Source organism: Polypterus senegalus, chromosome 14 (genome assembly GCF_016835505.1).
Source record: "Polypterus senegalus isolate Bchr_013 chromosome 14, ASM1683550v1, whole genome shotgun sequence".
Lineage (NCBI taxonomy): Eukaryota > Metazoa > Chordata > Cladistia > Polypteriformes > Polypteridae > Polypterus > Polypterus senegalus.
Genome location: NC_053167.1, coordinates 3,963,049 through 3,976,988, shown reverse-complemented (window position 1 = coordinate 3,976,988; position 13,940 = coordinate 3,963,049). Strand labels below are relative to the sequence as shown.

Below are 13,940 nucleotides of genomic sequence, written 5' to 3'. Positions count from 1 at the left end.
GACATACTTATGGTTTGTTAACAATATGTAACTTGTAATTTTACCTTCTTTGTTAAGTTTGTGTTTTTTCAACATGTCACAGCCCTCAACCTCTTTATTGACTTACTTATGAAGGTGGTGTCAATAACGGCTGTAGATGGAGGGGACAAACAGTTAAATGACAGTACCATTTTCCCAGAACCCATTGACTCTTCTAGTTGCAGGCATTTCTACATGGTGTGGCCTGGCTTGCTTCACTAGTATTATTTTATACAACACAGACAAGTTTTCTTTTTGTATGAGTCAGTGCCTTGGGTTTACCAAGTCTTCCTGGAAGCAGTAGTTTTTTCCAGTAACATTGTCCTTGCTTGGCTTGAGTATTTCTCAGTGGCAGTCAGTTAGCTCAGTGAGCTCCTCCATCTTGTCCCAAGTGTGCTATTGCATTGTCCAGGTAAGAGAGTCTGGGTGTGAAGAAAAGCAACAGATGCTTTATTTCTACTTCTCTTTTGCTTGAATTTTCATTCAGTCAGAGCCATTTAGCATATTAAGCCCAACTGTTGAAGGACTGGGCCCTGACCAGCCTGGTAGGCTCATATTTCCACTTCTGACATTCATGGGCAAGTTGACATGGACAGGCCATTGTTTCTTTCTTTAGCAATTAATAATTGGCAGCATGACACTTATCTAATTATATCATAAATATGCCTTTCATTCACTACTTGTGAGGAAAAGATTTAGGAGTTGTTCCCACTTACGGTATTGCTGACGAAGACACATGGCCAATTACTTGACAAAGAAATAAATTGGTTTTTTTTTTTTATCTTCCTTGAGCTGTTGCGGTGCTAGTACCTGTGTGGATTTCATACATCTTTCTCCCTGGGCTACATCCTTTGTACTGCTTCTTTCTTCTGCTTCACTAATCATGATTTATTGATTAGGAACTTGCATTTAAAGTTGCCATACCTAATCTGCTAACTGTTGCGGGGTTTCTAACTTGGTTGGTACACTTTCCTACTGTGTCTTCTCTGCCAGGAAATCCTGGTAACTATGCCATTGAAAAGGATGGACAGGTACATCACAAAAGAGTTTGATTTTATAGCCAGCATGAAGGTAATACGTGAGGATGACCTCATCTATATATGGAGATATTCACTGTTGGGACATACGAAATAAATTGGAAATCAAGTATTGTAAGTTGCAAAAGACGGCTGCAAGCAGCTTGAAAGGCAATTAAACAAGTGTGGAAAAAGAGAGAGGAAGGCCTTGTCTGGCTCCTCTTTTAGTGGGGAGAGAATTTGATATTTTAGAATTGGTCAGGAGAACTTCTGAAGGAAATAAGTATAATGTTTGATCAAATATGCATACTCCACACCAAAGCTCACTGCATCCATGACTTACTAAAAGGATGAATGGCCAGTTTATGTGATCAAAATTCCTTGCAGTGTTAAGTGAAATACATCCTACTGGGTTAACAGAACAGTGCAGAACTAGTGACCTACAAGATTGTCTATACATTTTCAGAATCTAACCGTGATAAAATGAAGCAGATTGATTGTGGATAGATTGAATTAAGGATAGCTGTATCCAAATAAAGAGTTAGGTCCATGGTCAAAGTATTGTGTCTTTTGTGAAGTATAAAGCGGTGACACAATATAGAGTTCTTGCCTTGTTTTAGAAGCAACATGATAGCTGCCAAGTTAATTCACAGGTTTAAACATTTAGAAGAAGAGAAATCCTTTATCATGTTCAAAAAGGAGAGCGGTAACTGTTTCTAAAATAAGAAGTTCAGTTTGAATGCCATACAGTCCTGGAGCCTTTCTACACTCCTTTAACAATGCTTGGTGTTTGCTTATCTAGTATTCTGCTTTGTTTCTTGCCCTTTATTTCAGGCTACTAAAAGATAAGATAGACTGTAGCAATGCTTTATTATAGGATGTGTAAATTCAAGTAGTCCATGGGAGCTCTCGCGTTGTCAAATAGTTGTTTTTTTTTTATGAAATTCTATGTTATACTGGGACTGGTCAGGAAATTGAATGCCCGAAGATATGATTGTGCTATTTCCTCAAATTTTTTAGGAAGCCAAACTACTAGTTTACTCAGTTTGTTTGTAGACAGGTTGAACTTGTTTCCACGTTATCGGTATGTCATGGTGAAAGCCTCAGAACCTTCCTGCTATGCCTGTTGGTCTAATTTTCCTGGTACTTTTATGTATAGGTTTTGGTCTTGTGTCCCTGCTTACTCTCTTTCGGCAGATGTGTTTTATATTTTATATGTATATTTTAAGGTAAAACTTTCTACTATCACCGCATATCTTTATTTACATGTTTTCTAAGGTTGCCCTCTTCCTAAAAGAAACTGTATGGTTTAGGTTTTATTGTAACTACATTCTTGTTATTGTCCAGATGGAAATGAGTTGAATTAGTTAATTCTGATCATCGCTTAACTTCATTTTATAATCTTACTCATTTAGAGCTTGCTGCAGCATGTGTTACCAAAACATTTGTGTGAACCATAAATATCTAGGTGGGTGATTAGGAGTTTTACTACACAATAGCCCTTGGTTAATGGCTCATCTGTGTTGGATGTTGATATATTATTTTGATTCATATTTCATATCAGAATTTTAATAAATTCATAAAAGTTTTGCATAAGTATGCTTGGGTATCACCAGTCTTAATTATGAACTAAACTGTGGACACCCAATTCATGTTGATTTTCATCAGGAATTTATCCTTTTTAGCTACTCACTTTCTCTAATTCAGGAAAAAAATCTGTACAGACATAATTAAAAAATTGGAGCCATATGAATTACTCACAAAGTACAAATTTCTCTGATTTTTATGAGGCACTGACTGCATTCATTTTGCTAGAATCATTTGACACAGAGCAGGGAAAAAAAACTCTGAAAATGTTGACACCCCATTACGAAGCACATGGATCTACACATCTTCATACACATTCCTGCCAGGACTGTTTAGTCATTAGTCAAACATAGACTACTGTGTTATAATGTAATGTTTTGTCCCAGCGAGAAAATTCAGTGGGATCTGCAACTTCACTAATGGATCCTCCATTCACCCATGTACCTTGTCACACATGTGCGCATGGGAGGCAGCTAATGGGCTTCAGTAAAGTCAGATCCAAGACATACCAGGATGTGGCAGAGTGCATTGACTCTTTTTCTCCCTTGCCTGCAGACCATTCACGAGAGATCCCACCTGGTCCTCTGGATGTCACTTCCGGGACCGAGCCAATGAAAGGAGACCTTGCCAGCTCCGGCCCCTGTGATGTCACACCCGGGCTCGCACCAATGGCAGAAGACCCTCATGAGCCCAACCCCTTTGACTTCACTTCCTGTCTTCTCCTTTAAAAGCCTCCACCTTTTCCCTATTCTCTTAGTTCTGTATTGGACTCGGTTTTGTGCACAGCAGTGTTATCATTTAAAAGACGATTTGCAGCCAGGAAATCAAATTATACGGGTGGCTGTAAATGTCTTACACAGCATAATGAACATTTATCCCAAATAGTTGTCTTCTTTTTTCTTTCCTTTATTCTTAGATGGCACATTAAATATTTCACCACTACAGTATCTATAGCATAATGAACATTTATCCCAAATAGTTGTCTTCTTTATTATTTTCTTTACTCTTAGATGGCACATTAACTATTTGACCACTACAGTATCTATTTCTGTTTATGGGTGGACATGCTGGTTAAGTGATCTGCTTAGGCTTACATAAAACGGATTTGGCCCCAAGTGCAGGACCTTTTAGTTCATTCAGTTTTTTAGTATGATTGCAGTTTCCTGAAAGTACTCATTTTTAAGGTTACTCATATGATCTGTACCTTTACAGGAAAGGATGAGACGATGCAGCCTTCAAAACCATCCTTCTTGGAATATTTTGAACAAAAGGAGAAGGAAGTTCATGCAAACAGCTTTGGGAACAGCAATGACTCTGACATCTCCAAAGCAACAACAGAGATGGATTTAGAGATGGTAAGTAAACAAGGGAGAGTGATATGAATTTAGAAAGGAAAACACACATTTTGTGTGTAATAAAAGTATTTCTTAAATTGTCCACTTTTTATTTTAGTTTTTGACTAAAATATCAAGAATTAGAATAAAACATATGTTATAATCTAATCAACAAGAAAGTTTAATTGAGTAGAACAGTTCTGTTTAATGTGAAATGACTTTATACTGCTTTCCTTTTACTGTTGCAATAAATGTGCATGAAACCCTGTGCTGAAAGAAGTTGATATGTGGTACGCTGTTTCTGTGGGAACAAGTGGGTTAAATATATTCCAAAGCCAACACAATTTGTCTGCTTGCAAAGATATGTAGGTAGCATATCCCCTCACATACAAACTGAATGCACCATTAGTTGTTGACCAAATAAATGATACTGTATTTTTGCCCTACTGACCCATGTGTGCTGGAGTTTGCAGCCCCATGAAGCCAATAGGACCACATAATCTGCAAAAAGTAGTGATGCGATTCTAATGCCACCAAACTGGACCCCTCCCTTCTCCTCCCCAGCAGCACCTTGATAACCTGTTCATGAAAATCACAAATAGGATAGGAAGCAAAGCATAGCCCAGGTGGAGTCCCACACCCACTGGAAACAGTGCTGATGTTTTTCCAAGTATGTAGACACAGCTCTCACTGTGATTAAATGGGGACATTTATAACTTATTTAGGGGCCCAGCAACCCCCACAGAATTCTTAAAAAAACATGGTCATATGCCTGTATGTAGACTGATTGGGTTTACTCCTATGCCCCCTCCAGAATCCTTATTAGGGTAACGAGCTGGTCCACTGTTCCACTTTCTGGACAAAACCCACATTGCTCCTCCTGGATCTGAGGTTCCATGACTGGGCGGAGTCTACTTTCTAGTACTCTGGCATAAGCTTTTCCAGGGAAGCTGAGGGTGTGATTCTCCAATAGTTGAAGCACACCCTCCTTTTTGTGTTTTTAAAAATGGGGAACACCACCCCAGTCTGCCACTGCAGTGGCACAGCTCCTAATGACCAAACAACATTGAACAGGCCTGTTAGCCATGACAGCCCAATACTGTCCAGAGCCTTCAGCATTTCTGGGTGGATCTCCTCCACCTCTGGGACATTTGCCACTGCATATATTTTTAACTACCTCAGGAAAATGGGCATTGACCCCCATCAACTTCTGGCTCTTCCTCCTCCACAGAGGGTGTGTCCATCAGGTTCACAAGCTCCTCTAAATGTTCCTTCCACCACCAGACAACATCCTCAGTACATGAATCCCTGCCTTCCCTTTCTGAGTTGACTGATGGTTTGCCAGAACCTCTTTGAGCCTGGTTGATGGTCATTTTCCATGGTCTCTCCGAATTCCTCCCACACCCAGGTGTTTGCTTCCCTGACCACCAAGGTCACACCCCTTTTGGCTTATCGGTATTTCTCTGCTGCTTCGGGAGTCTCCCATGCTAACCATACATAGAAGGCCTCCTTTTCCAGCAATATGGCATGCCTACCATTGGGTCCTTGGTTTGCTACCTTGACAGTTACCGGTGGCCTTCATGCCACAGCTCTTTGCAGCTGCTTACACAATGGAGGTTTTGAACAAGGCCCATTTGGACTGTATGACCTCAGCCTCCCCAGGACACTGGAAAAGCTCCTTCAGAGGTTGAAGTTGAAAGTCTTCTGGGCAAGGGCCTCCCCCAGATATTCCCAGTCCAACCTCATTACTTACTTGGGCTTTTCATGTCTGTCCAGGAGCCTCCCCCAACATCTGACCCAACTCGCCACTGCTCCTCTCTTCATCTGAGTGTCCAGAACATACGGCCACAAATCTGATGATACAACTATGAAATTGATCATAGATATTTGGCCTAAGGTGCTCTGTTACCAAGTACATTACGTGCCTCCTTATGTTCTAACACAGTGTTTGTTATGGACACACCATGCCTAACACAGAAGTCCAATAACAAAAAACTACTGGGATTTAGATCAGAGGAGCCATTCTTCCCAATCATGACTCTCCATGTGCCTCCATCATTACCCACGTGGGTGGTGAAGACTCCCAGAAGAACTATGGAGTGACTCCAAGTAGGCCTTGTACTCTGAACTGACATTTGGTGCACAGGCAAATCTGCAGTCAGAGTCTTCACTCTCCACAACCGTCTGCCACACAGAGGCTGCCCTCTCATTCTCCGGGACAAACTCCAACATGGCATTAACCAGACAGAGACCCAATAAGAAGCCCACTCCCGCCCGATGCCTTTCCCCATGGGCAACTCTAGAGTAAAAGAGAGTCCAGCACCCTTCAAGTAGGTTGGTTCCAGAACCAAGCAAGTGGATGGATGTGTGCCCAGCTGTATCTTTTTTTGTAGCTTTCCGCCTCATGTACTGTAATATTTTAAGTCTATTTAGCTAATATTTCCTTAAACATTAACAACACTACATTTTACAGATTCGTTATTTTAAGGTAAAAAATTTCCTGTTAATGAAGTATTTTTGTTTTATTCAACTTGTATAAACAAGCGACTACAAAATTGTTTGAAACTCTGTGCAAATAATAACGTAAATGTACCTACTACCATTAAATGTGTTTAAAATGAAAATGACCCTTTATTTTTAGATCTGTTAGTATTTATGATTGAAAGAGGGTGCTGACTAAGATATAACTCTTGTGTGGGATTTGATTTCTGTGTATATTATAATGAATTATTAGCCTTTGTCCTTTTTTATATTTGCATTTTCATCTAGTCATGGAAATGCTAGAAAGTTGAGTTAAGTTGTGTAATACTTTGATTGTGGAGCAGATTTGGGTGATATGAATTTGTTACTCATCTACTTTGCTTATCTTTTAGAAACTTATATTTGAATAAATACAGAGGCAGCTAGGGTTATTCCCGATTCCGCTTCTTGGCATTTTATTTGAAATTGTATCTTCCTCCAGAAATTTAGGAATAATACTTAACTTCCTAAGGCAAATACTAATATGGCCAAGAGAAGATGTTTTTTTTTAGCATTTTAGGCAGAATATATTGAGCTTTTCAATTATCTATCAAGAGTCATTGGGTAAAGCAAGCGGATTTAATTCTGAGAATCATAACCTCTAATGAAACATGAGTGAGCTTCCAGCTGGATGCAAAAATTGTCCAGGCAAATTAAGATTTAATTTAATCACTTTCCTGATTAAATTCTAAATCTGTTTTGTTTTTTTAGTCTGGCTAATTTTCTAATCTTGTTGCCTTCTTAGAGGATTCTCCTTTTCTGGTTTACTCAAATATTTTTACATTTTTTAAATATGTTCAATATTATAATACAATGCTTATACTATGGTTACTCTATGAGCTTCTTGGAATATTATATTTTTTTTGGGGGTCTGTGATGTGTGCTATTAGTGAAAGAGATATGGTGCACCTGTTATTTTTAATTGCTAGTTTTAAATAAGACTCCGTGGCTTATATTTGTAACTGCAGATAATCTATACTAATAAAAGGCAAAGCCCTGACTGACTCACTCACTCACTCACTCACTGACTCATCACTAATTCTCCAACTTCCCGTGTAGGTAGAAGGCTGAAATTTGGCAGGCTCATTCCTAACAGCTTACTTACAAAAGTTGGGCAGGTTTCATTTCACATTTCTACGCGTAATGGTCATAACTGGAAGCTATTTTTCTACATATACTGTAATGGAGTTGAGCTCAAAAGCCGTGGGGGGCGGAGTTTCATGTGACATCATCACGCCTCCCATGTAATCACGTGAACTGACTGTCAACGCAGTACGTAGAAAACCAGGAAGTGCTCCAAAAAGCGCTGAAGAAAACATGCATTATATAATTCAGAAGGCAGCGAAACAATAAGAAGCGAGCGAATGACATATACAACCATATTCATGAGTGCTGCTACTTCGGAAACAAAGCACGGTGTAAACCTAAACTTTAAATTAAGTTCATAGACAGGCTGCCGCTGGCGTTTGTCATGCCCACGGGTAATGCGGGATACAAGTTTAATGAGAGGACGCAGGATATAAACGAGAGTTTTGATTGCTTTGTAACTAAGTTAAAATTGCAGGTGAGGGGCTGTGATTATGCAAATTTCGAGAGACTGTGTTTGTGGGGGATTGACAGTTAAGGTGGGTGGGGGAGTCACATTATCATCTCCCCTCCCATTCATTTCATTTCGCTCTGAGCTGCGTTCCACAGCTAACGCAGTGTTACGACTTTGTGACGCTGCCACCAAATACTCACAGAAAAATCCACAAGTTAATACACACGCGGTGTCTAGAGTTTCTCCACACTGAATCCTCCAGGCACTACTTACAAAAGGTTACATTGACAATCGTGTTATTTTTAAAATGTTTCCTTTTCTTAGCACAAGCACAGGTGAGAAGCTTTGATGCATGTGTTCCATAACGCGTTAAAAACTCACGCATTTAATCACAAGCAAAGGGGAACTTCTGTCAATGCATGATTTCCTGGTACACCGATTACATTGATCATCGCTTGCCGATTCATTTTACCCTCGCACCCCCATGGTTTGAGAAGAAGTATGAAAAAATATGAGGTTAACACAGAAAAACAGATCACCAATTGAAGCTTTATGAATAATCAATTCACCATCAATAATTGTTTTGGTAAAGCCATACTCGGTGTAATCCTCCTTTCATTTTATAATTTTTCCGCCACTAGCCATGATTAAATGAACGGTAAAAAAGTAAGAGCGAAGCGAGGGTGATTTATTCAGGCAGACAGCTCAATAGCTCGAATTTGGATATAAGTAGCTTCTATTTAATTGCCAGAAATATCTTTGTTAGGAATGGAAGTTGAATTTAGTCTTTAAATTTCTATGGTAAAGAAAAAGTTATGCAATGATGACTACATTTAACTATATAAAGTCAAAACTTGTATATATAAAGTCATTCGCGAATATATAAAGTCAAAACTTGATTATATAAAGTCGGCGCTGGAATATATAAAGTCAAAACTTGAATATATAGCCTAAAGTCATTCCCAAATATTTATAGTCAAAATCTGAGTATATAAAGACGGCGTTGGAATATTTCGGAATATATAAAGTAAGCGCTGGAATATATAAAGTCAAAACTTCAATATATAAAGTCAGCGTTGGAATATATAAAGTCAGCGCTGGAATCTATAAAGTCAAATCTTGAATATATAAAGTCAGTGTCGGAATACGAGGTGTGGCAGAAAAGTAATGAGACTGATTTTTTATTTACCAAAGTTTTTATTTTTTTCTAACATCAATGTTATCCCCTTCAAAGTAGTTCCCTTGGGCAGCTACACACCGATGGAGACGTTCCCACTGTTGGTAGCAGCGCTGGAAGTCTTCAACCGGTATGGTCTTCAGCATGTCCGTTACACTCTTTTGGATGTTTTCTAAAGTCCCGAAATGACGTCCTTTGAGGACATTTTTCATTTTAGGAAAAAGGAAAAAGTCACACGGACTGAGGTCAGGTGAATAAGGGGGCTGGGGAACCACAGGAATGCCTTTTGAGGTCAAAAATTCTGTTATGGAGAGGGCAGTTTTTCGCTACCATTTTGCAACAGACCTTTCGCATGTGCAAATGTTCAGTCAAAATTTGATGAACGGTAAATCTGTTCAAATGTAATTGTTCACTCAACATTCTTAATGTTAAACGACAATCTGATCTCACAAGAGTGTTCACACGTTCAATGTTTTCATTGGTTTTCGAAGTTGAAGTCCTCCCTGAACGGTGTTCATCTTCAACGTGTTTTCTGCCTTCCAAAAATGATTTGTGCCAGCGAAAAACTTGAGCTCGGGATAAAGAATGTTCCCCATAGGCCTGTTTTAACTTTTCAAACGTCACACTTGCCGTTTAATGGCACAACGTTGCTCCAAATTCCACTGTTCCATTTTGCGTGACGCACAACCAAAAACACAACTTCGCTAATAGCAGTCACAAAATCACGTAGTTAACGGAAGGAGTTGAAACTCGCACTGAGCTATGGGAGGGTACTGATACACGTGCTCTATCAAGGACAACAGTGCAGCGTTGCCAGATCACTTGCAGTGTTACCAGTCTCATTACTTTTCTGCCACACCTCGTATACAAAGTCAGCGCTGGAATATCCATCCATTTCCCAACACGTTGAATCCGACCACAGGGTCACGGGGGTCTGCTGGAGCCAATCCCAGCCAACACTGGGAGCAAGGCAGGAACCAATCCTGGGCAGGGCACATGCATCATTTTCAAAACATTAACCAAACAGTGTTTATTTAATTTATTTTTCTGAATACGTTTTTGTTAACTTAGTTCAGTTCAGAGTCGTTTCAATCAATAGATTTTGACTTTCACTTTATATATTCAGGAGTGAGTTTATATACTCCGATGTTGACTTTATATCATCAGGAATGACTTTATAAATTCCAACGCTGACTTTATACGAGTTATATATTCAACTTTTGACTTTATATATTCCAGCGCTGACTTTATATATTCTGACGCTAACTTTATATTTTCCAGTGCTGACTTTATATATTCAGACAGTGACTTTATATATTCACAAAATCAATGTATTTGCCTGTTTAGCACCCCATAGTATATGTGTGTGTATATATGTACACATGTATGTGTGTGTGTGTATATATGTATATATATATATATATATATATATATATATATATATATATGTGTATTTATATATGTATATATGTGTATATGTATATGTATATATATATATATATATATATATATATATATATACCAGCAACACTCATGACAATGACAAAACAATTACATTGTCAATCATGTTACGTTATTATTAAAATGTTTCCTTTTCTTTTTACTTCTCCGCTGCCAAGTGCGGGTATTTAGCTATATATAGATATAGATAGATATATATATATATATAGATATATACTGTAGATATATAGATATGACAACAACACTCATATCAAAGACAAAAAAATTACATTAACAATCATTTTACGTTATTTTTAAAATTTTTCCTTTTCTTTTTCATAACTACTTTAACACACTACTTCTCCGCTGCTAAGCGCTGGGTATTCTGCTAGTCTGATTAATAATACAGTTATATGTTTATAGCATACTAGGGGGTTACCCCCTGCTCACTTCACTCGCCAACCCCCATGGCCTGCGATACGCGCCAGCCACTTCGTGTCTCTGCCGCTTGTGTTGTGAAGAGAGGGGCTGAGCGCAACCCAAGGAGACGCGGTCGCCTCTCCGAAACCCCCTCTTCAACGGTGATACAATGGGAAACAAATTCAGGTTTTTTTTTTTTTTTTAAACCTCCTCTTTGCTCGATCAGCTGATGACTTGCTGCTGCTGCTGCCGTGCTGCGTGATCTGCATCTCGTGCGCCGCTTCAAACATTTAAAAGCCTGTACAGCAGCTGTCTTTGTCATCTAATCTTTGTCTCTTATTTCCGACCCCGGGTATGGTTAAATGTCTTGGCACAAAGTCTCATCTCGCGGGAGGCGAGTTCTTGATATTTTAGTTTATAATTTACAAACATAATAAGAATCTGAAAATCTAACAACATCACTTTAAAGTTTGATAAATTCTGAAAAGAGTGATACCATACATATACTGTATATGTAGGCTTTAAAATAAGCCTGATTTAAAGCATGACAAAAACGTCACATAAAATCATTGCACTTTTAGGTTTAGGATTTATATATATATATATAGATAGTAGATGTAACTTGGTAGCTGTCATCTTATAAAGAAAATTTGACACAACAGTGGAGTTAAAACTCTGCAGAATCATCAGTTGGCTTGATTATGTGGAGCTAGCGCATCATATTTATTTTAGTCTTTCAGAATTTTCACAATTCTGATAAATCATTTATTTTGATATCTCCACTTTTCTATTTCTATAATTAAAGTATATTATTTAATTAGTAGAAAGTTGCTTCAGATTCTGGGTAAAGCCTTAACTCATAACCTCCAGTGTTGTTTGATGCTTTATGCTCAAAATAATAGACCGTATTTTATACATTAATTTCCATTTAGGGCTATTATTTTAAATTTATTATACTCAGATTTTTGTTTCATTACATCTACGGTCACTTGTTAAATCTAAAGATGTAAAGTATGAGAAAGTGCATGTACAGTACATCAATCCCTACTGTTAGATAAAGGTACTTGTGCCTTTAAAAACTTGACTCAAGAAACAATGAAAATAATTTATAAATTATTATGCAGGCACCATTACATTTAAAATCTATGTTTTGACCTTTTACTGTATGTTCTTTTGTAAGTTTAAAGTTTTCTTCTTTCAGTTGTGGAGATAGGAAACAAAATAACACCATAAAACCTTACTGACAAATATAAAGTGCTGTGCATCTTGGGGATACCTAACAGGGCGGAAAGAAATTGGACCCATTTGTCTCAGTAACGCTTGCAAGGTTTACTAAAAGAAAAAAATCAATGTGCTTAAAGCAGCAGAACAAAACTGTATTTAATAAGGCCTTGACAGCAGATATTACTACAGACTGTTGGTGAGATGAAGAATTCAATTATTTTAAGGAAAAGCGACTGTGCGCATCACTGTATACAGTACATTGTAACATATCTTTCTAATATACAGTAACATTCTCTTAGAACCAAATCATATAACAAATTAATATTTTAATTTAATCATCTCCATTTGTGTCTTATTTTTTTCTAAAACTATCACAGCAGCAGCAGTCTGAGTAGACCACATTTCCTAATTTCCTGAATCCCCATATGCTTCCACATATGTTTTGAGATGTAATGACTTCAGATTCCAGTGTTTATTCACCCTCGTCTTAGTTGGGCATGCCTGATGAACCTACTGAGGCAGTTTCTTGGGGCATCCTTACTATATGCATCTTTAATTTCTTCGAGCATATCACTATGTTTAGACATATTGAAAGTGCCTCTTGCACCTCTTAATAGTATCTCAGGTCAGTGTTTCCCCACAATTATCGAAAACAGCCAGGATAACAGATTACAGGCCTTTTTATTAGCTCTTGAATTTTTTTGCCTAAACACCTTTAAGGTCACCAAAGATCATTCTCATTTTTTTCCCTGGTAGTCTGCCGTAATCAGACCTGGACAATTTCCCGCTGGCATTGCCCAGAACACCTGTTTCTATAACTTGACAGGTTCTCTGACATTTTCCATCCATCCATCCATCCTCTTCCACTTATCCAAGGTCAGGCCGTGGGGACAGCAGTTTGAGCAGTGATGCCCAGACTTCCCTCTCGCCGGGCAACACTTCTAGTGGCTATGAATAGGTGTTAAAGTTGCTGCCATGACAAGCAGGGACGTTCTTTTATTCACAAGTTCCTGCAGGTGTACCCACTACTGAGGTGTTGAACGGAGTTTTGGAAACTTTGGTAAAGAGAGAGATAATTATCTCTTAATTGATCACCTTCTGGAGTAGAGCTGGCTTAAATAGCAAGTTCTGAACAAACACGTATAAACAGTCTATTTTCTGCAGGTTAATATTTGATTATGTACTTTCTCTTCTTGGAACTTTAAACATTGCTTCTAAAGTTTGCCTTCTATTGTCCTTCCTTTTAAATAAAAAAAATGCATTTCTGTATCCTCACAATGATTTCCCCTAGGGTTGTTATATATAAAACTGCAAATACTGTAGAAAATGCCACTTCCTTTGCTGAACGATGTGCCCTGTTCATTTGTTGTTTAAATAAATAGACTTATAAATTCAATAGTTACCATAATAATTACATTGTTAACTAATAAAAACGTAATACTAGCTCTGTACAACAAGCTGTCAAGGATGTTTCTTTATCACTGTCGGCCTGCTTTCTATGAGACTATAGTTTAGGTATTTTTATATGTCTGTGTTTTCTGTTGGCTTCTGTGATGTTTTTTGTAGACGGCTCCTTTTGCTGTTTTGGAAGACTCAATAGTTGATGTTAGTAGACAGTAGTTGTCAGTTCCATTTAATTATAACGCATGATCAGAAATAAAAAT

General features: G+C 38.1%; 1 protein-coding gene across 1 annotated transcript in view; it reads left to right on the top strand.

The window, feature by feature from the left end:
* LOC120514749 (serine/threonine-protein kinase 4-like) overlaps positions 1-13,940 on the top strand; it is an 82,293-nt gene that overhangs the window by 61,990 nt on the left and 6,363 nt on the right. Inside the window, exon 10 of the mRNA XM_039735276.1 lies at positions 3,834-3,976. Within this exon, the coding sequence (XP_039591210.1) occupies positions 3,834-3,976 (143 nt within the window). The remainder of the gene's footprint in view (positions 1-3,833; positions 3,977-13,940) is intronic.